A 22,500-nucleotide genomic window follows, 5' to 3' on the forward strand; every position below is an offset into this window, starting at 1 on the left:
ATACATACATACATACATATACATACATACATACATACATTCATACATACATACATGCATACATACATATAATATGTGTGTGCGACTGTCTGTGTATCCATAATTGTATACTTTTTAAAACCATATATTTCCTCTGTAAGATACTAAAGTGTTTATATTTATCTGCCTACACTATAAGCGGCTTTATTGTAACTGTCATAATTAATTTAACGTATAGTTAATACCTTTTGGCGTTACTCTTTTGTCCGCACTAACACTCAGACTTCATTTTCATTCCTAGCTGACGGGTAGTAACTATATCACCTTTCAATACATTTATTTACAAATTTTGCGTATGTTTATGTTTTTACTTCACTTTCAGAACGGGCGAGATAGAGACTTGACATATTTAACATAGATGGAACACTTAATATAGTTTAGAGGTTATATATACTTACATATTTGCAAACATTCATACCATACTTACATATATACATACATACATGCGCAACTCGAGATTTCTCAAAAGTAGCTGTCCCCTCATATACAATCCTTCTCCACTTGCTACGGTCAATAGCTAAGCCCACCCATGTGTCAGGAGAGATGCTAGCATCTCTTAAGTAAGCCTTTATACCTATTTTTTGGTTTATGTGGAGGTCGTTCTCCTTTAGCTAACTCCCCATAAAAGAGTTGTTTTGGCATCCTTTGAATCTTTCATCATGACCAGATGACCACTCCATCCGAGCCTTTGCTTCAACACAAAAGCTTCTATACTTTCACACCAAGAGCCTTCCAATATTTCAAGATCACTGATGCGGTCTTTCCACTTAATGCCATAGATCCGTCTGAGACACATCTGATGGAAATATTCCAGTTGTTTAAGTTGGCATCGATATGTGACCCTCGTCTCGCAGGCATAAAGAAGAGAAGAGAGCACACACGCCTTGTACACCTTTATCTTTGTCTTCCTGCATATGTATCGCCAACTCCAGAGACACATTTCTAGCCTTTCGAAAGCATCACTTGCTTTCCTAATTCTGTATGGAATTTCATCATCCAAATTGCTATATCTATTAACAGTGCTTCCCAGGTAGACAAACTGGTCAACTACACTAAGTCGTTTACCATACACATAGATATTTGGTTCACGATACTACTTACCAGAGGCAGGTTGGTACAGTTTTCTTGAGACTGACTGCCAAACCTAAGGCAGCGCAAGCATCGTAGAATGCATTCAAAATGTGTTGCACATCAATCTCTATGTGCACTACTAGATCACAATCATCTGCATACAAAAGGTCACTTTGTTTTTGCAGCAAAGCGCCTGATATTAAATATGCTGCAAGAGGTTCGATAATGGAGGTAAACATCATACCTACAATTTCTGAACGCAATACAGAAAATCATCGCAAAATATATGGCAAGTAGGGTCGGTGCCCGAATACCCCCCCCCCCCGCTCCGTTTCACTCCATTTTGTATTGAGATAGGCTCTAACATTAGAGCAAATCAGGCAAGTATTACAAAGACAACCTTTAATACATAACTAAAAAGAAACCAATATCAATGCTGACTTCTGGGAACATCTTGCATCAGATAGGGAGCTGCAGAAAAGTGTGATTGTTACTGGGTTAAGAGTCTGATAGCAACAGAGTTGCATACACTAAGTTGAAACGTGCTGTAAATATATGGATGATGTGAACATTGTGCTTGAAAAGGACACGAAAGAGTAGATTTTGTGTAACCAGTGTAGTCGCATCGGCTTCTCAAAGGCAGTCCTACTCAGCCACAAGCGTGGGCACGGAGGCGTCCCCCGTCTTCCAATGCGATATCCAATATGTTTTTGTCGTGCATCATGTGTAGCAGAGTGCATAAGGGACCAGTGGATTCACTCGTAATTGTAGGTCCCAACACTAAGAGGGTCAGGCTGTTGCTGGAAGATTGACTTGTGGAAGATGTGGAATGACTTGCGGGTCTATAGAAGGCATTCAAAGCCATATAAAACGACATCAGTGACTGGGAGACTAAACGTGAGATATTTCTTACAGTAAATAGGGTTCATGAAGTGGTCTCACTTGATCACTAGTGGACTTGTAATAAAAAAAAAAGAAAACGAAGAAAAACACAAGAAAATAAACAAGAACGCGAGGATGTGGAACATGCAAAGGATTAACAAGCACACAGGGAAAGAGAGAAAGGTAGTTTTACGTTTCGAGCAAAGCTCTTCTTCAAAAACAAGAGACAGCGGAAAGTTCGGGAGAAAAGGAAGACGGGGGGAAAAATTTCCAACGATCCACATGTAGTTACACACACACACATACACAAACACATATAATGAGAGACAGAAATAGAGAGAGATATAGAGAAAGAAAGAGAGAAAGAGAGTTTGGAACCCACATTCTCTTCTGTACTACACAGTTTGTATAATACAGTTTTCGAGGCCAACGCTCCCACAATCAAGTGTATCTTCAGAGGATTTTACACCACTCTCTCCTGAATTTTACATCATGTCTTACACATATTCCCACACCACACATATGTGTGTGTTTGAATGAGTGTGTGCATATGTATATGTATATATATACATATATATATATATGTGTGTGTGCGTGTGTGTGTGTGTGTATAGGCGGCGAGCTGGCAGAAACGTTAGCGCGCCGGGCGAAATGCCTGTCGTTACGTTCTGAGTTCAAATTCCGCCGAGGTCGACTTTGCCTTTCATCCATTCGTGGTCGATAAATAAAGTACCAGTTTCACACTGGGGTCGATGTAATCGACATAATCCCTTTGTCTGTCCTTGTTTGTCCCCTCTATGTTTAGCCCCTTGTGGGCAGTAAAGAAATATATATATATACGTATATATGTGTATATATATATATATATATATATATATATATATATATATAATATATATATATATATATATATATATATATATATATATATGTATATATATATCATATTTAGGGCATTACTACACGTAAATGTTTCAGGCTATAAGGGACTCTTAAAGTCAAAACTACCTTAATGAACATGTATATTTATTATGGTAGTTTTGACTTTAAGAGTTTCTTATAGCGTGAGGAATTTACGTATACTAATACCCTTAATATTGTAAATGTACTTAAAAGAGAATAAATTAATTATAAATTTTGTATAAAATTTTACCATAACTGGTTTTTCACACTGGCTACTTGATATTTTCCGATATAGATTTTCTCCTTATATTTAATGACACACACGCACTCACACACACATACACACACACACACAACACACACACACACACACACACAGATATATATATATATATATTTATATATAGAGGGCATTATTATACATACATGCCTCACGCTAAGAGGGACATCAGTCATTTCTACCAAAAAATTTTACTAATCATACCCAATGCAATTTTTCAAAGCAAGACATTTAAAAAATGAATTTAGTCTTGTATCACCTGTGATTTCGTACTTACCGCAGAATTGCGACCGTACTCATCAGCAAGACTGATTCTGAATATATCATAAATAAACGACCTGTACCGCCGAAGTCGAACAGCCATCTGCTCTCTCCCAACGAAGCACATGGAGAAGTTTACATATTATACATCCGGTAAATGGCGGGCTTCTTCGAATTGCATTTCGGATAGGAAAAGTTTTTTCGGAATAAATTTAAATCTAACAATTAAGGATAACTTCTTAATAAGGAATCTTAACAAGAAATTATCAGGTAGATAGCGTGAAAAACCTCATAAGAGAAAAATTTCGAAAATAATTCTTTCTTATTGAACATATTAATTTTTTAAATGTCTTGCTTTTTTTAAATGTCTTGCTTTTTTAAATGTCTTGCTTTGAAAAATTGCATTGGGTATGATTAGTAAAAAAATTTTTCGGTAGAAATGACTGATGTCCCTCTTAGCGTGAGGCATGTATGTATAATAATGCCCTCTATATATAAATTAATATGTTCAATAAGAAAGAATTATTTTCGAAATTTTTCTCTTATGAGGTTTTTCACGCTATCTACCTGATAATTTCTTGTTAAGATTCCTTATTAAGAAGTTATCCTTAATTGTTAAATTATATATATATATATATATATTTATATATATATATAATATATATTATATATATATAATATATATATATATATATATATAATATATATATATATATATGCGATTGTAAGCGGGTTAGTGAGAAGACATTTTAAAAAGACTCCAGATTAATTGGGAATTAGCTAACTTCAAGATTAAAATCTTAAATAGATCATTTTCCCCATCGTCAGCGCAATACATGTAGATATACATAGTAAGGTATGTACTTTTCATATTTCACATGTACTTTTCATATTTTTTATATTGTGATATTATTCTTTGGACTAACAATGATTGCGGCTGAAGAGAGCTTTAATAATACACTGATGTAATAACAGATAGATTGTTTATAAAGCTTGAAACACGTGTACCGCGATATCCTTTGTTTTCTGTTTTTGATTTTATTTGATATATATATATATCTTTTTTCATGTATTTCTAGGTTTACAATTCCCTTGCATTTAACCAGACAGAAACTTCTACGAGTCCAAATAAGGAGGTACGTTTCTGCCGATTCAAGGATAAACTGATGTCTTACGACGAGTTTAAAAATAAAACGAAATTCATGTGTTTCTACTATTTATTTCGAAAGAAAGAGAAAGGCCAATCTTGTACAGTGTTATCAAGACAAGAATGTGAAAGATGGAAGACATGCAGTTTGGATGCTGTAAAATGCTGCGATCGAATGCTTAAGATGTCTGCCGATGATGATAATTCAACAAATTCCAGTAGTCTCTCCTGTCATTCAAATTGGGATGGATATGGCTGCTGGGACAAATCTTTTGCGAATAAAACAGCTAACATCAAGTGTCCTGGTTTTGCTTCGACACATTATTTACCAGGTAAGCAATAATTTCGTGTTTTTGCAAAAGTAATTGCAAACAATTGTATCATATACACAAGCACACACTTACATACATATATATATACGATGGGCTTCTTTCAGTTTCCGTCTAACAAATCCATTCACAAGGCTTTGGTTGGCCCGAGGTTATATTAGAAAACACTTGCCCAAGGTGCCACGCAATGGGACTGAACCCAGAACCATGTGTCTGTCTGTCTGTCTGTCTGTCTGTCTGTCTGTCTCTCTCTCTCTCTCTATATATATATATATATGTATATATATATATATGTATATATATATATATATATATATATATTATATATATATATATATATATTATATTGGTTTATTTCGGGACGGTCATTTTTTTTGTCAGATACACACGCGTACTATATATTTTTTCTTCACTCGTTCATTGCTGTTCTTATTTTATTATTGTAACACATGTCCATTGTCCGGAAATCCTTCGTTACATACCTGTGACCTCTTCAGTGACACTTTTCCTTTTCGTGTGTGTTCTTCTATGATGTGTATGCTCACGTGCGCATGCGTTTGTGTCCTTGTTTTTTTGTGTGTGCATGTGTGTGTATGTGTACATATATGTGTGCATGTTGTGTGTGTGTGTGTTTGTGTGTTAATAAAATCACTGTCTACTAAAATTCAACATCTATAATAATGTAAATTAGATATACAGATGGAGAATAAACCAGTATACACCAAAAAGTTAAACCAAACTTCGTGGTTCATCAGAAGTATATTTCTGTTCTAGTATTTTTATTATCTCTAGTTACATATCTAATACTGCATAATCAAACATAATATTATCGGCTAACAAAAGTTTCATCTTAATTACTTTAATTTTCAATTAGAGTGATTTAAGAATAAAGAAATGTCAACAAGGCGCAGGAATGGCTGTGTGGTAAGTAGCTTGCTTACCAACCACATGGTTCCGGGTTCAGTCCCACTGCGTGACATCTTGGGCAAGTGTCTTCTACTATAGGCTCGGGCCGACTAAAGCCTTGTGAATGGATCTGGTAGACGGAAACTGAAAGACGCCCGTCGTATATATGTATATATGTATAAAAATGTGCGTGTGTGCTTGTGTGTCTGTGTTTGTCCCCCTAGTATTGCTTGACAACCGATGCTGGTGTGTTTATGTCCCCGTAACTTAGCAGTTCGGCAAAAGAGTTAGATAGAATAAGTACTGGGCTTACAAAGAATAAGTCCCGGGGTCGAGTTGCTCGATTAAAGGTGGTGCTCCAGCATGGCCGCAGTCAAATGACTGAAACAAGAAAAAGAGTAAAAGAGTATGTGATTCGATGAAACACACACACAAAAAAAAATAATAATTCCGTATGCAAAAGTTAACTAAGTGATACTATTAGTATCAAAGAGTGTCAAATAGTATCAAAGAGTGTCAAATAGTATCAAAGAGTGTCAAGACTCTTCTTGTCATTAATGCTATACACAAATTAGTTTTGTGGGCGCTTCAGAAGCATTAACATGTTGTAGTTCCTTAATATGTATATAAGCGGTATTGAATTAGCTTTTCATAGGATGAAGATGAATTGTACATATGTGTATTTTGCACATATATAATATATATATATATATATATATATAATATATATATATATATATATATATATATATATAATATATATATATATTATATATTATATATATATATATATATATATATATATATGTCGTGGTGTGTGTGTGTTTGGATAATGAGAAGGAAAACATGGAGGAATAAGAAAAGAGGGGAGTATATATATATATATATATATATATATATATATATATATATAACGGGAAGCTTTATGAAAATAAAAAAAAGACGAGGCAGGTGGAAAACAAACGAACAATTGTATTAGTATGGCGCTCAGGAAATATAATAAAAAAACAAGTCTTTAACGTTTCGAGCCTACGCTCTTCAACAGAAAGATACACAGAGAGAGAAAAACACAGAAAGAAGGAGAGAAAAAAAAAAAAATGCGTGCAGTAGCTAACGAATCAACATGGCGATCTGATTTCGGCCAGAGGTCAAAGATCAAACATGAGACGCGAGAGCGAAATAAGGGGAGATAATAGGGTTGATAAATGGGTTGAGGGACCAGCTAATAGTGCGTGGGAGGGGTCTGGATGTGTGTATGTATAGGGTTGGTGTATGTATTAGTATGTATAAGGGTGTGTGTGTGTGTGTGTGTGTGTATGAGAGAGTATTAGTGCGTAGGATTGGTCTGGACGTGCGTATGTATGGGGTGGTGTATGTATTAGTATGTATTAGTATGTATTAGTACGTATTGGTATGTATAGGTGTGTGTGTGTGTGTGAGAGAGTATAAGTGCGTATGCGGGGTCTGGACGTGGTATGTATAGGGTTGGTGTAAGTATTAGTATGTACTAGTATGTATTAGTACGTATTAGTATGTATTAGTTGGTGTGTGATTAGTATGGCACATCATATGTGATGTGATGTGTAAAGTCATGTGGTGTAGTGAGGAGAGAGGGGGAGGGGGAGAAGAGGGGGAGGAGAAGGGGGAAGAGGAGAGGATGGGGAGAAGGAAGGGAGGAGGGGGATGAAGGAGGAAAGAGGGAGAGGGGGAGAGAGAAGGGGAGAGAGAGGAGTGAGGGAGCAGAGGGAAGGGGAAGAGGGAGGGGGGAAGAGGGAAGGGGAGTGTAGGGGTGAAAGGATGAAGGACTGAAGAAGTAGGGGTCGGGGGGAGAAAGGATAGGTGAGGAGGGGGGAGAGGGGGGTTAGATGAGGAGGGGGGAGAGTTGAGACCAAATGGCGTATAAGAGCGAAGAGAGAAGATTAATTCCTGTTCACGGCGCAAACGGGAATCCGGATGGCCTCTGTGTAAGGACAAACCGAACACAGATAGGTGTTGCAAGGAGTGACCGGTGGAGCGGAAATGGCGTGAGACCGGTGTGTCGTTCGCAAGGTGGATGTCACGAAGGTGTTCCGCGAACCGGTCAGCCAAGCGGCGTCCCGTTTGTCCGACGTACAAGGAATTGCAGAGAGAGCAAGAGATGCAATAGATAATATTGCTGGAGGTGCAGGTGAAGGAGTGGATGATGGGATAGGGTCGATGGTGGGTGCTAGTGAGGCGGGTGGTATTGGAGAGGTAAGGGCAAGTGCGGCAACGTGGGCGGGAGCAGGGGAACGAGCCGGGTTGGGAGGTAGGGTCAGGGAAGGAGCTATGGACCGAAAGGTCTCAAAGGTTGTGGGCTCGTTTGAAAGAGGGGAGGGGTCGGTTAGGGAAGAGGTGTGAAGTGGACGGGTCGGACTGGAGATGACGGAAAGCTCGAAGAATGGTGCGTTGGAGACGTAGGGTCGTGGGGTGGTAAGTGAGGGGAAAAGGGAGGCGGGAGACTACAGGGCGGGTTCGGGGAGAGAGAGCAGATACACGGTCCACGGACCGTGCTCTGGCAAGGGCGGTGTGGATAGTGGTGAGGGGGTATCCACGTAGGGTGAAGTGGTGAGCCATACGTTGAGACTGAGTCTCAAAGTCATGGTCGTCACTACAGAGCCTACGTAGACGGAGGAATTGGGAATAGGGGATGGAAAGCTTGGTGTTTTCTGGGTGGGAGGAAGAGAAGTTGAGGTATGAATGTGAGTCTGTGTGTTTGTAGTGAATGGAGGTGGTAAGAGTGGAGTGAAGAATGCTAACCGAAATGTCGAGGAAGGAGACAGAGGTGTTGGAGATAGTGGAAGTGAAGTGGAGGGCTGGATGGAAAGATTGGACGAAAGAGAGGAAGGAATCTAGATGTTCGCGGGAGAGTGAGGTGGCACCGATAATGTCGTCAATATAACGGCCATATAGTTCAGGAGTGGGACCAGTGAAATTAGAGAATATTTGGGCCTCAACATAGCCAACGAACAGTTGGGGCCCATTCGCGTTCCCATGGCCACTCCCGAGACCTGATGGTAGAACTCGCCCGCGAACGAGAAGCAGTTCAGAGTAAGGACAAGTTCGGCCAGACGAATGAGTGTGGAGGTGTCAGGTACAGGGTTAGAGCGGAGGTCAAGAAAGTGTCGAAGGGCCTGCAGTCCTTCGTGGTGAGGGATAACAGTATAGAGGCTTTGGATGTCCATAGTAAAAAGGATTTTGGAGGAGCCGGGAGGAAAGGAGAAAGAGTTGAAAAGCCGGAGAGCATGGTTGGTATCGTGGATGTGGGAGGGAAGAGATGCCACTAGGGGGGCAAGGACACGGTCGAGGTATTTAGAGATGAGCTCCGTGGGGCAGTTACAGGCGGAGACGATGGGGCGGCCAGGGTTGTTGGGTTTGTGGATTTTGGGGAGGAAGTAAATGGTGGGGGTACGTGGGGTTCGCACAATTAGTTTGGATATATATATATATACACACATAAATATATATATATATATATATATATATATATATATATATATATATATACATATATATGTATGTATGTATGTATGTATGTATGCATGTGTGTGTGTATGTATGTATGTATGTATGTATGTGCGTATGATCACTGAAATGTAAAGCTGTAGAAATTTGTATGTGTGTGATATACCGTGAAATGGGGTTACTTTGAACGCCATTCAGAGTAACCCCGATCACTATTTCCGGCAGTAAGCAAGCTGCTACCGCTCAATTCCACAAATATACTTCAACCACTTGACTTGGCGTTATATTGGCCCCTGAAAAAAAAGTTGGAGAAAAATCTTAAATTATTCGAAGGCTAATAGCAGGAAAAACTCAAAGACCTTAACTAAAGATGCATTTCCTGCTCTGCTCACACAGCTACATGCTGCTCTCTTTCCTGAAAGTGTCACTCCCCGCTAGAATCGGGAACTGTAGAATTCACCCTTTTCATTCGAACAGGTTTTGGATGAGCTACCAGATCATGAAGTGAGCAAAGAAGACGATGAAGTCATCAATGTAAGAATTCCGGATGTTGTGCTAGGAATGCTAATGTCAATGAAAGGAGTGGATGAGAGCAGATCAAAGAAGAGACGAAAGAAATTGAACGTTAACTCTGGCAAAAGTATAAGTGCTGAGGATATCAGTGCTTCTGGAAGTGAAATGATGGCCATCAATTCCTCAACAATTATAGAGAATCATAGAGAAAGAGAGCAGCAAGAGAATTTGCATGATGAAGAGCTAATCTCTGTTGATAGCGATATTTCTATGAATGAATGTAACAGATATTCCGGCACTTCAGACATGGCAAGAGCAGAAAATACAGAAAGTGAAAGTAGTTTTGTTGGAAACTTTGTCATTGTGGGGTATGAAGGGCATTTCCCGGTTAACATCTCAACTGGAAGTGACGGAGCACTTGTCTGTCATCATTGACAAAATCTAAACAGATAGGGTGGAGGTGGCCACTGAAAGAGAATAAACTCGTCTTCGACTAGAAAGGTATGGTAGAAATGAAAACAAAATGAAATCATTGCAATAAGAAGTCTAGAACTGTTCAAAGTTTCACGGTATATTTGTAGTGTTTATGCTTCTGGACGATTGAGTGGTTTTCTATTATATTAATATCCCCAAAGTTTAAAAAAGATTTTATAAAACCGATTATAAACTCTGTATGAGTAGTATGTAAAATAATATTCAAAACAGAGATTGTGTTTCCTTGAAATAAATTAATATCTGACACCTTCATGGAACAAACAAAACTCAACGGTGAGAAAATTTTAGAAAGTGGTCTTTCGCATATGAAATTGATGCCTTATCGTTTGTATTAATCTCCAGTGCCATAAATTGGTAATATTATACGCCACAAAAATAATTTCATGAAATTAAGTCTGTAAGCTCATGAACTAAGGAAATTTATTGTTCTAAGAAAAATATAAAAGACAAATAATGAAATAGGAGGAAGTATGAATAAATAAATAATAGCCGGAACTGAGTTGCTCGTTTACAATTTATTTACTCACAAGATGTTTCAGATATATTGTTAAATTGGCGAAGCCTATGAATGTACTGTAATATGCATTTTTCATAGTTAATTTTGAGCTGCTGAAAAGCTTAGAGCAAACAACATAGTCAGTGTGTAGTAAAACCAGATGTGTTCTTCCTCAGCTCGTGGCATTTCTTCTGGCTGTTGGCATTGTGATCAAATCCTGCCAATATCAACTTTGCTTTTCGTTCTAGGAACTTGAGTAGAATTGAGTGACAGCATAGCAACCTTTCCCAATCTTGCATCCTACAAAAAGTATCGAAATAAGCCAGAGGAAATTAATGCTGTGCAGCAGGGAACGATTTAACGTATCAATCTGATATGTTTTCCTCTGTGTGTGTGTGTGTGTGTGTGTGTGTGTGTGTGTGTGTGTGTGTGTGGCGGGGTGGATATGTAAAGAGAGAGAGCGAGAAAGATTGAGAGAGGACACGAAGACAGAAAAAGAGTAAAAGTACCGAAATAAGTATTTTACTGGTGCTCTATTTTTTTTTGACTTCGAAAGGATGATGGGTAAAGGGCAGTTTATTTTCCAACAATTACATAGGCACATAAAACAACTGGCGTTAGGAAGATAGAGTCAAATTAGCACAATCAGGCTAGCAATTGTTTAATCAAACTTGTGCCTATGTAGGAATTTATCACCGTTGTTACTTACGACGTTAAGACAGCGAGCTGGTGGAAATGTTAGCACGCCGGGCGAAATTCTTAGCGGTATTTCGTTTGCTGTTACGTTCTGAGTTCAAATTCCGCCGAGGTCGACTTTACCTTTCATCCTTTCGGGGTCGATGAATTAAGTACCAGTGAAAATCTCGGGTCGATGTAATCGACTAGTCCCTTCCCTCAAATTTCAGGCCTTGTGCTTATAGTACAAAGGACTATTACTTACGACGTCAGAGTCGTTTAAGCTTCGGAATGATTAATTGTAGTAATTGTTCCTTTCTTTACATTCTACATTCAAATCCCATCGAAGTCAAGGTTTACTTACTTTTTTCGGGATATCATCCGAATATTGGAAACGATACGATTAACTAACGTCCTCTCTCACTGGTCTTGCGTCTAAATGATAATGCATTGTTAGCTACAATGTTAATGTGTTTACTAAACGTAATGCTACAACCGATTTCTTGTGTAAAATACACGATATTATCAAATACAGGATGTTTAAAAAGATTTGATATCATTTGAGATGTAATTATCACAAAAACTACATAGTTAAAGCAGATGAAACTAAAGAGGTTTAATGTTGAGCAATATAAGATTTATCCCCCCCCCCCAAATTGAGCGAGAAATTCGAAGGTATGTGGATTCCATGAACGATTTTACAAATGTTCAATATGCGCAACGCCAGAGACACGGCACACGTCAGGTCGGTAGACTAGCTCATCCCAACCATGTCTTGGGTAACAGTTTCCAGTGCGGTGGTGATTATGTTCTCGAGTTCCTCTAGGTTTCCAGGAACAGGGGGACATAGACAAGGCCATTAACATAGCCCCAGAGAAAAAAATCGCAAGGTGTTGGGTCAGGTGAGTGTGGCGGCCATTTTAACAGCACATTGTCTTCATCACCAGCACGCCCGATCTATCTCCCTCGCAGATTGTCATTGATATAAGCCCGCAAAATGAGCTTCCAGTGAGGTGTAGCCCCGTCCTGTTGAATAACGAGGTCTTCATGTTCATTTGCAATTATCTCATCCATTAGCCAGTTCTGAAGCATTTGCAGATAAACATCTCCGGTCACATTTCCCTTAAAGAAAAATGGGCCATGAAGAGGCTTCTTGGAGATGGCGCAGAACACATTTATTTTGGTGAGTCCCTCTCATGCTCAACTGTGGCATGGTGATTTTCTTCGCCCCAAATGCAAATATCATACTTATTGACTTTGCCATTCGTATAGATTGTGGCTTGATCCCTGAAAACAAGACGTTCCTTGAACTGGGCTTCTTCAAGTTCCTCTTGCACGTCAACACAAAATTGTTTGCGCTTTGGCTTGTCACCTGCCGTTATGACCTGAATAAGCTGCGGCTTGCAGGGTTTCATTAGCAAGCATTTCCTTAGGACGCGCCAAACTGTTGTTGCAGGAACCTACGTTTCCAAAATTGTTTTTCTTATGAATTTCTTGGGGCTTTGCAAGAATTTTTGGCGAACCTACTCGATTGTCTCTTCCGGTATTAGTGGTCGTCTAGAACCTTTTGCTCAGCACAGACAGCCTTCCACTTGGAATTTTTTGTGCCATGTCCAAATCTGCATTGCTTTTGGTGTCTTTTTAGAGAGAACTCTCTCACAAATGCATGCTGCACAGTCTTGTTCGACTGTGTTCGAGCATACTCCAACACACAAAACATCTTTTCTCTTCCAGTGGATGCCATTTCTATACCCGAAAAGAGAAACTTATCAAACATTAAACATATTTTGACCTGTTTCTGCACATGCTGTTAAAATCTGAATTCATTTGACAAAGAACTGGCAAATTTATTAGATTTCGAAATGATGTCAAGTTTTTTGAAACGCCCTGTATATAATTTATTGAAATCTGCGCATCAAAGGCTTACTGTTACTAACATAAATTCACAGTGTATCAAGTGTATCAGAATTCATGTTTTTTTAAAGACATTTTCATTCCTAAGTGGGATTTAAAAAAATAATTGTCAGGTATGCTTTGTTAAAGTAGCACAAGGAACTTCTGCAGTAATGATTGCTTTTGTTGCTATAGATCATCTTACTCCTTATCACTATATGACAATTATATAGCACATTATTGAACATTAATTCCAAGGAGATAAGGATGGTAAAAATTGCTTATAGATATTTAATGACTTTATCTTTTCAGTTGGTACTCATAAAAAGATGAGAGATAAGTGGCTAGAACATGATTTAAAGAAATCAGAAATTGAAACTGAAAATGATAATCAAAAACAAACGGCGGGTGCAATATCGTCAGAAATTATTGTCAGCTCTTCTTTAATATCTCAACGTCGTATTATTGCACTGATTGGTCCAATCTAGGTCTCCTATACTCCCGTAGACGTACGATAAAAGGCATTCCAGCTGTAACCATCCAATCTTTAAGGTGTGTCTTGTAAACGTTTTGTAATGTGTCGTTCCCTTATTACGAGTTTAGAATGTGACAAGATGTGTTACGTCTGGAAGATCTAGCATTATATTCTCTAAGAATAATTAATGGAAATAATTATATTTGTTAAAACTTTGAAGCAGCATTAATCGACTATATTTGGTGGTTAAAATGCCATTTGATTTAAAATCGTATTGAAAAGTAAACCACTGCATCAGAGTGCAGTCTTCATAGGAGTGCAAAGCAAAAAAGAACACAAAAAAGAACATATGCTTATATATTTTAGTTCAGTATTTCCTTGTAGTAGTAGTAGTAGTAGTTTCATATAGAGAAGGATTATGGCTCGATTCCAGCGAATCAGCATGATTGTTAGGGACATTGAATAGATTTGAATAGATATCTTCGTTGTACTTAAACTTACTGAAGAGATAAGATTTTCCTTTTTTTAACTAAGTATCTTGTTTTATTATTATTTTTTAATAACAGCAATTTGATAACGGAATTACACAAACAGTCATACTTTAATGAAATAAATCCGTTTTAACCTGCCAGTTAGTGTTTTGAAATGGTTCTTGAATACTTCTGGTTATTGACAGCGGTGTAGGATAGCATGTGATTAAGCTCCCCTGCCGTCTGGTCCCTCTTTACTTAAAATGATGTTCTTAGTAAATCATTGTTGTATCTCCTCCCAAAACAATTTTATGAGGAATCTATTATCTTTGTTCTTTTTATTGACTTCGATATATAATGTACCAGGTAAGTACTGGTGTCACTTCTTTCATCTGTCTTTCCCTCTGTCTTTTTCTCTCTCTGTTTCTCACACTATATCTCCTTCACTATTTCTCTCCCCACTCTCTCTCGTAATCGGCTGTGATTTCAGGAGTTGGAGAAGTATCGAAGAAGTACACTAATAGTTCCTTTTTCTCTAGAAGTAGCAAACTGATGAAGAAGGATTTTCTTGCAAGAAGATTGAAATGTTTGGGATTTGATTGATGTCTACCACAGCAATAACCGGAAACATATATTATATATACTATGAATTTCACTGATACGTTCCCTGTCAGTAAAGAATTTCAGTGTTTGAATTAGTGGATTCAATGCTCTAGTCTGCATTATCTAAAAAAGAAGAGGAACTCAGTCACTGCTTTAAATTGCAGATTTAGTTACTTCATTTCTCCAATGACTTGAGTTGAAAAGTATAAATTTTAATGATTCTCTTCTCTAACAGAGCTTTGATTGTAAAAAATATATTATTTAATACATATTTTCAGAGCAAAGAGTAAAGAAAGTTACAATCTACGTGTATGTGCGTTGAAGCCAACACGCTTTGGAAAGAAAAAAGATTCTTCTCTTTAGAACACAAAGACACTCATAAAAGCTAACTTAGCATATATTTATGGTTAATTATTAAATGGTAATTATTGGTGTTAATGAAGGAAAGTTAAGTTAAAGGAATATGTTAAAAATTTACATATTATATATTATATAAGAAATTTAGTTTGATCATATTTCTTATATTATAAAATATACAGTGAATATACTAGTATAGTTTTAGATAAGTTGAGTACGAATTTGATAGAGATATATTTAAAATAAAATGATATAGTGAATTTATCTCTACAAATATCTTTCTATATATATATCCTTTATTTGTGCCATCCATATAGCTGCGACTTAGAAGATCTATTTGTTACAGAGGATCAAATACCCAAATTCGCTTCGATAATATCTCGATGCCGAAAATTATCATTGTCTAAATTTCACATATATTTTATAGAAGAAAATGTGTAATTTATTTTTATAAACTAGCAAAAACATACTATGACCATCACTGCGTCTAATACAACTTTTATAATTACAACAGTACACGTCTATTATTGCGGTTCCAACAAACTATAAAATAGGTATAATAGAGTCGATTCTTAAACCTCATGTGGATAGTAATCTGGAGAAGATTCAGCTTCTATACGTTTTAAATGGCCACGATATGGGGTTTGTTTTAAAGGTGCTCCTGCAATTCTGTCTTTAATTCTGTCTGAATTTAAAGGAATAAAAAAAAAAAACTGTTAGAAGGCAAGTTTGTATATGTTTCAGCCTCTTCGGTAATTATGGTTTCTTACTTTGAGAAGGCGTATAGCTGACTGACTTAATCCACCCGTTTATCTTATCAATTCTATAAAGAGATTCGGGCTAAATCGGTATTATGTAATTGAATTTAAACGTATGACAAGTCTAAATAAATATTTTATTCTCTTGACTTGTTACAAGAAGGCTTTTAGCTGATTGAACTTATTCTCCCTTTTCTATCAATATCGTAAAGAGATGTATGCTAAAGATGATTATATGTAATTGAATTCGGAGCGTATAACTATAAGAATAAATTGTTTTATTCTTCGAAGGACGTTACACGATGGTCACTTCATTCTTTTATACCAAACTTGTTACTTATATATAAATTTTCAAAAAGAGCGTCTCAGTGCGGTTGCATGATCTTGTAGAAATAGCAGCCAAATCCTCTCCGCTCACGCTCTTGGAATTAAAAGGTACATTAGATAACGTAATATGTAATAAATTATGTGACATGTATACAAGAATTTCTGTCAATATAAGTCTGCTACAACATGGCTGATCTAGAGCTACATAGAAGAATAACAACAGCATAGTATCCGAGCAAAGGAGGGCGCCTCTATACATGCAGACGAACCTCTAAAAAAGCAACCAAATCGCCCTGAAGCTACAATATAAAGTCTTAAAATTGAAGTACACATTGAATAATGAACCTGAAAAATATTTTCCACAGCAGGAACCTCTTTTTCTCATTGGTCAGGCTTATCTGCATTAACCGATATCAATAACAACAATATTATTTGTTTTAGTGAAGACCCAACTAAGTTCACAATTTCCGATCATCCCCCAGTTTTCACAAACCATTCCATACTGTAAGTTTGGAGTAGTATGTGCATGCAAAACTAGAGGCTATCGGAGGAGGCTGTTTGTAGCTTAATGACTTCACAAGTATAATAGTTACGTAGAAGTAAGAAATATACAGATTTATAGGTTTATTTCTAATGCACAATCCCCAATTTAATAAAATATTGTTCTATTTGACTAGGTATAAATGCTCTAAGCGTTTAGTTGAAAAGAAATGAGGGGCTGTGACATGTCCTTTGAAGGATAATGAATAAAACTGATAGTCTAAAGTGTATGGCAAACAAAGTTCACCAGGGGATTCTTTCACTCTGCAGTACACATGTAACAGGTATAAGTGTTTCGAAAATGGATACTCTATCGTACAAATCTTGTCAGATTAATTCAGTGGTTGCTCTTAGTAACAACATTCCTTAAGAGGTGTTGCTAAGTTCTTTGAAATTTTCTATGTTGTGTCGTATTTCATATAGAATAGACTGCAACCTTAGAAAAATAACAGTTTCTTTAAACTAACATGACATGATCAGAGAGTTATTTCAATTTTGTGTATGTGAAATCGAGATTGTATTTTTATCTCAACTACCTAATATTTCTGGACCATGGGATGAAATCAATTCACATTTTTCAGTAGTGTGCACTAGTGAGTAGAAGAGTCAAATAAGAAGTGGTTCAAATTCGTTTGAAAATCACTATTTTACAATCAGTTGGTTATACTCGTTGGTGAATCTGATTATGTAATCCTTACTATAAATAGTAGTTAAATGTTTGTTCTTTATTATTTACAGACAATCTTCTGGTGACCAAAGACTGCAGTGTGAATGGAACATGGGAGTTACATCCGATCACTAAAAGACCCTGGACTGACTACACAGTATGTTTTCTAAACAAGCTAGAGGTAAGAAGAACACGTTTACTCCATTTGGAAAAGTAAATATTTCAAAATATCATTTGAACAATCTGAAAGATATAAAACAAAATGACAAGAACTGTGAGAGAGTGGACAAGACACAATCATACAGTCAAATAGATACAGAAAGAAAATGAAGAAGATTGAGAGATACGTAATGGGATTGAAAGGAAGAGTGAAATATAGAGAGGAACTGTGAAGATGAATTGAAGAGAATTAGAGGAAGAGAGAGAGAGAGAGAGAGAGAGAGAGAGAGAGAGAGTGTGTGTTGTAGGAGTAAAGAACAACGAGTTATCTGTAATGACAGTGAAACAGATGACAGATAAAATATATATTGCAAATTTAGGTATGGCAATTGCATGATGTATTGGACAGCCACCACATCTTCGCTGTAGCTGTATTGTTTTTCCTCTGAGCAGGATACGTAATTAATCTATGAGCGATATAGATACAAGATCTATTGCATATGTTACCCAAGATAGACTAGATTTATGGCTTAGCCACTTAAAGTAACAGAATTCCGAACTAAGCACTGGTTCTATGTGCTCCTGTTGTTCCTACAGACATTTATCATTTTATCATTCTAAATCGCATTTTAGAGATGTGTTGGCATTTCTTTAAAGTTGAAAGCCATTTTCAAATGTTGTAAGCAAATAATGTGCACAGAAATCGTACGAAAGTAAAAGGATTACTTGATACCAGGAAAACAATTGATGTATTCAGTTCATGAATGAGAGGCACAATTAGTGAACCAAAAATAATGTGATTTTTTATTAAAGCACAGTGCCTAAGAAAGATAATTGATAAATATGTTTGTTTTATTAAGTACAGGACCAATGGGTTTCTGTGATATTCGTGAAGGCGTTTTTTTTTTATTTTAGAAAACATCAGTAACGAATGCGACATATCTAAAAATATTAACGATTCTTTAGTCCTATTAAACAGTATTTAATTCAGATGCTGGTCTAATACACGTAAATGGTCGGGTAACAGTTCATTAGAATACAAGAGATTACAGAATATAGAATAGACTGCAACCTTAGAAAAATAACAGTTTCTTTAAACTAACGTGACATGATCAGGGAGTTATTTCACTTTTGTGTATGTGAAATTACCTAACTGAATTCACTTATTTCACTCCAGAGTTTCTTACAATAAACAGGTTTTTATGGAAGTATATTATATCAGCAAAATACTGGAAATATTACTTATAACAAACGATCTATGTTCTATTAGAAAGGAAATGTGAAGTTGCGACACTTATCCATTTCAAAAATCGTTTAACAGAATTTAATTCAATGTATATATATAAACACACACACACACACACGCACACTTCCTCTCATATATACATATATATATATATATAATATATATATATATATATATATATATATATTATATATATATGAGTATGAGTAAGTATTTCATTTATGTCTTACGTATTTATCGCTGAGGAGGAGAAAATTCTCATGAATTAACTCTGAAATTGGGACCAATACGGTAATAACGGAATTTTTTAGAAATTTCTATCGGCTTGTTTCGAGAGGCATAAATTATAATGGTTATTGATAATTTGTCTATTTTCGGCATATTTGGCATTAGAATTTTTCTTTTGCCCTTATTTTATAAGCTATATATATATATATATAATATATATATATATGATCTATTATCTTTTGCTAATTTAAAGTAGAGGCGGACGCTCTGATAGGGTACCGCCTTTCAGTGTGATTAACGTTTCTCTGCTGTAATGCTTCTTATGAAGTAGCGAATTGGACGGAGTTGTTATGTTTTGTGCCTCCTGCTGTGGTGTGGGTCCATCTGCTATATTAGATAAAAACTTATTTAAAGACTTTCACATCTATAACTCGCACGTTTTTGACTGCTTGGCAGAGTGTTAAATAGTTGTGGACCTTTGAAACCCAATGTGTTACAGTAGTGGGTCAGTAGTTGAAGAAAACTTTGTTTCTGCTATGTAGTGCCATCCATTCGGTGATTGGTATAGCTTTTAATTTCAAAATTGAGAACTAGACCTTCCAGGATGTTCTATATATAGATCACTGCATAACTTTCACGCGCTCTCTCTAGGGAGTAGTGGTTCTGTTCCATCAGTCACCAACAGTACCATTTCTGTTGAACCAAGTCACTCTGAGGATCCGTTGTGGTCGAGTATCTATGTATCTATATGCGATTGGAACATCTATCGTAGGGCTCCAAACAGCAATAACAGTGAAACAGAATGTGTAGGAACTTTAATATAAATTTAAGTTTATCCTTATCATTTGCTGCTTTTGCTTTGTAGCTTATAACGGAAAATAGTCGTCAGTATGTTAGGTGATGAACAACTATACAGAAAACAGGATACGTTATAAAATTCTACGTGAATCTGCAATCATAACAGGAGAGGTGCATCTACTTGTACATATAATTTCTGATATGCGTGTGTGTGCATCTTTGTGTGTGTGTGTGTGTCTGTGTATGTGTGTGTGTATGTGTGAGTGTGTGCGTGTGCGTGTATGGATGGATGGATGAATAGATTAGAAAGTTATAATGGAGATGTATAATTTTTCATTGTATAATTTATGCCTTTCTGATATGGTCCAGCATTTTACGTGAAATTCTTGGAAGCGAACTCAGGATTTAGCAATCGAAGGCGTACAACTGCAATTGTTAATTCTACACGATTCCAAATGTTTATCAATATTTAATATGGTTTGCCCAAATCTGAATTTCAATAGAGCTTGTAAGGTATCTGGCTAGATATAAAATTCCTGTTCTTTTGTCTTTATACCCCTATATATATATACGTAAATGTCGAACCACGAGAATGAGTACTCAACATAGCATTGGTGGATAAAATTTCTTTATTTATGTATTAAGGCTACCATTGGTTTCAAGTTAAGAAAAATATCTTAATGTCTTAACAATTTTTCGAGCCAATTACATGGAGGGAAAATGTTTGTCTCCGATTTGTGTGAAAACACTATATATTCTTTTACTCTTTTACTCTTTTACTTGTTTCAGTCATTTGACTGCGGCCATGCTGGAGCACCGCCTTTAATCGAGCAAATCGACCTCGGGTCTTATTCTTTAGTAAGCCCAGTACTTATTCTATCGGTCTCTTTTGCCGAACCGCTAAGTAACGGGGACGTAAACACACCAGCATCGGTTGTCAAGCAATGCTAGGGGACAAACACACACGCATATATATATACATATATACGACGGGCTTCTTTCAGTTTCCGTCTACCAAATCCACTCACAAGGCTTTGGTCGGCCCGAGGCTATATTAGAAGACACTTGCCCAAGGTGCCACGCAGTGGGACTGAACCCGGAACCATGTGGTTGGTTAGCAAGCTGCTTTCCACACAGCCATATATATATATAGATGTTTTTAGGCATTTATGTGACATAAAATTTCATTCTTTGTATTTTGTTAAAATAAATTTTATCGATATACATACAGGTTGTCCATAAATTACCTTTACGATATGAAAAATTCAGAAAGAAAAAATGAAAGACAAAGATCACTCATCAGAATTTATTGGAAAACATTGGCAAATAAATACACCTTTGTTAGAAACATCAGAAAACTTCCACGTGGGCTCCATTTGTTGATGTATCTCAAATTTAAAACGACGGTGGGTTAAAAAGTTCATACACTGACTGTGAAAGAGTGACGTTGGAGCTGGGAAATCATGCATATACTTTCAACTTTTCTTATTAATAAGTGCATTGTTTCATTCCACGTAAAATGACATCTGACTGTTCAAGGAAGACTTCAAAAGTAACAAGTGGTGAAGTCTCTTGAAAATCGACAAAATCTGCATTATGACGTTATTAATTATCTACAGAAAAAAAGGGTTTAGCACCCAATTACATTCATACTGACGTGGTTGCTACATTAGGCAATAACACTTCAGCTTTATCAACAGTGCAAAAATGGGCAACTGGATTTTAGCGGGGAAGGGAGTGTCTTGAATATGACCCAAGTTCTGGACGTCTTGCAACTGTCACCACCGAGTAAAATTTTGATCGTGTTTGTCACATAGCGATGGATGGCAGGTAATTGGCTATAAGTCGAATAGCCATCGCTATTTAGTATAGCGGGAGAAAGTTGAGAATATTTTTCTGAATGATGCTGGCATGACGAAGTGAAGGTCTCTGTTCAGTGGTTGCCAAGTCTTCTGAGACTTGATCAGGCTGAATATATCACGGGAACAGCTGACATTGGTTCAGGCAGATCCAGCTGGTTTTCTTGAACGTTTCCTAACCCAGGATGAATGTTGGGTTCATCAGTTTGAGCCAGAGAAAATAGAGACAATCCCTACTGTGGAAACACCCTTCCTCACCTTCTTCAAAGAAGGCGAATGTCGTTTCATCTGCAGGGAAGATGATCGTCTCAGTTTTATGGGATGCAAAATGTTTTGTGTTTATTTACTATCTTCAAAAGGGCCACACCATCAATAGAAAGCGATGATAGGTGTAGGTGTGTTAAGGATGTTGTGAGGTGAAATGTGTCGGTTAAAGAGGCGTAGATGGAACGTGAACTGGCCTCGGTGTTTAGGTGGTTTGTATTCATGCTAAAATAATTTTTGAAGCATTCTGCATATTTGGGTCAATATAACGCAGCTCCATTCTTAGAAATGATTGGTTTGCATACACTCCAGGGTTGCCAGAAATCTTCCCAGTATTAATGGGAACCATGCAAAATATCATTACGCTTAGAATACC

The 22,500-nt window shown here is 36.8% G+C and overlaps 1 protein-coding gene across 1 annotated transcript in view; it reads left to right on the forward strand.

Moving 5' to 3' along the window:
• LOC115215171 (calcitonin gene-related peptide type 1 receptor-like) overlaps positions 1 to 22,500 on the forward strand; it is a 159,047-nt gene that overhangs the window by 30,932 nt on the left and 105,615 nt on the right. Inside the window, exons 2-3 of the mRNA XM_029784351.2 lie at positions 4,516 to 4,915; positions 17,642 to 17,751. Coding sequence (XP_029640211.1) covers positions 4,516 to 4,915; positions 17,642 to 17,751 — 510 coding nt within the window. The remainder of the gene's footprint in view (positions 1 to 4,515; positions 4,916 to 17,641; positions 17,752 to 22,500) is intronic.

This window comes from Octopus sinensis, linkage group LG8 (genome assembly GCF_006345805.1).
Source record: "Octopus sinensis linkage group LG8, ASM634580v1, whole genome shotgun sequence".
Classification (NCBI taxonomy): domain Eukaryota; kingdom Metazoa; phylum Mollusca; class Cephalopoda; order Octopoda; family Octopodidae; genus Octopus; species Octopus sinensis.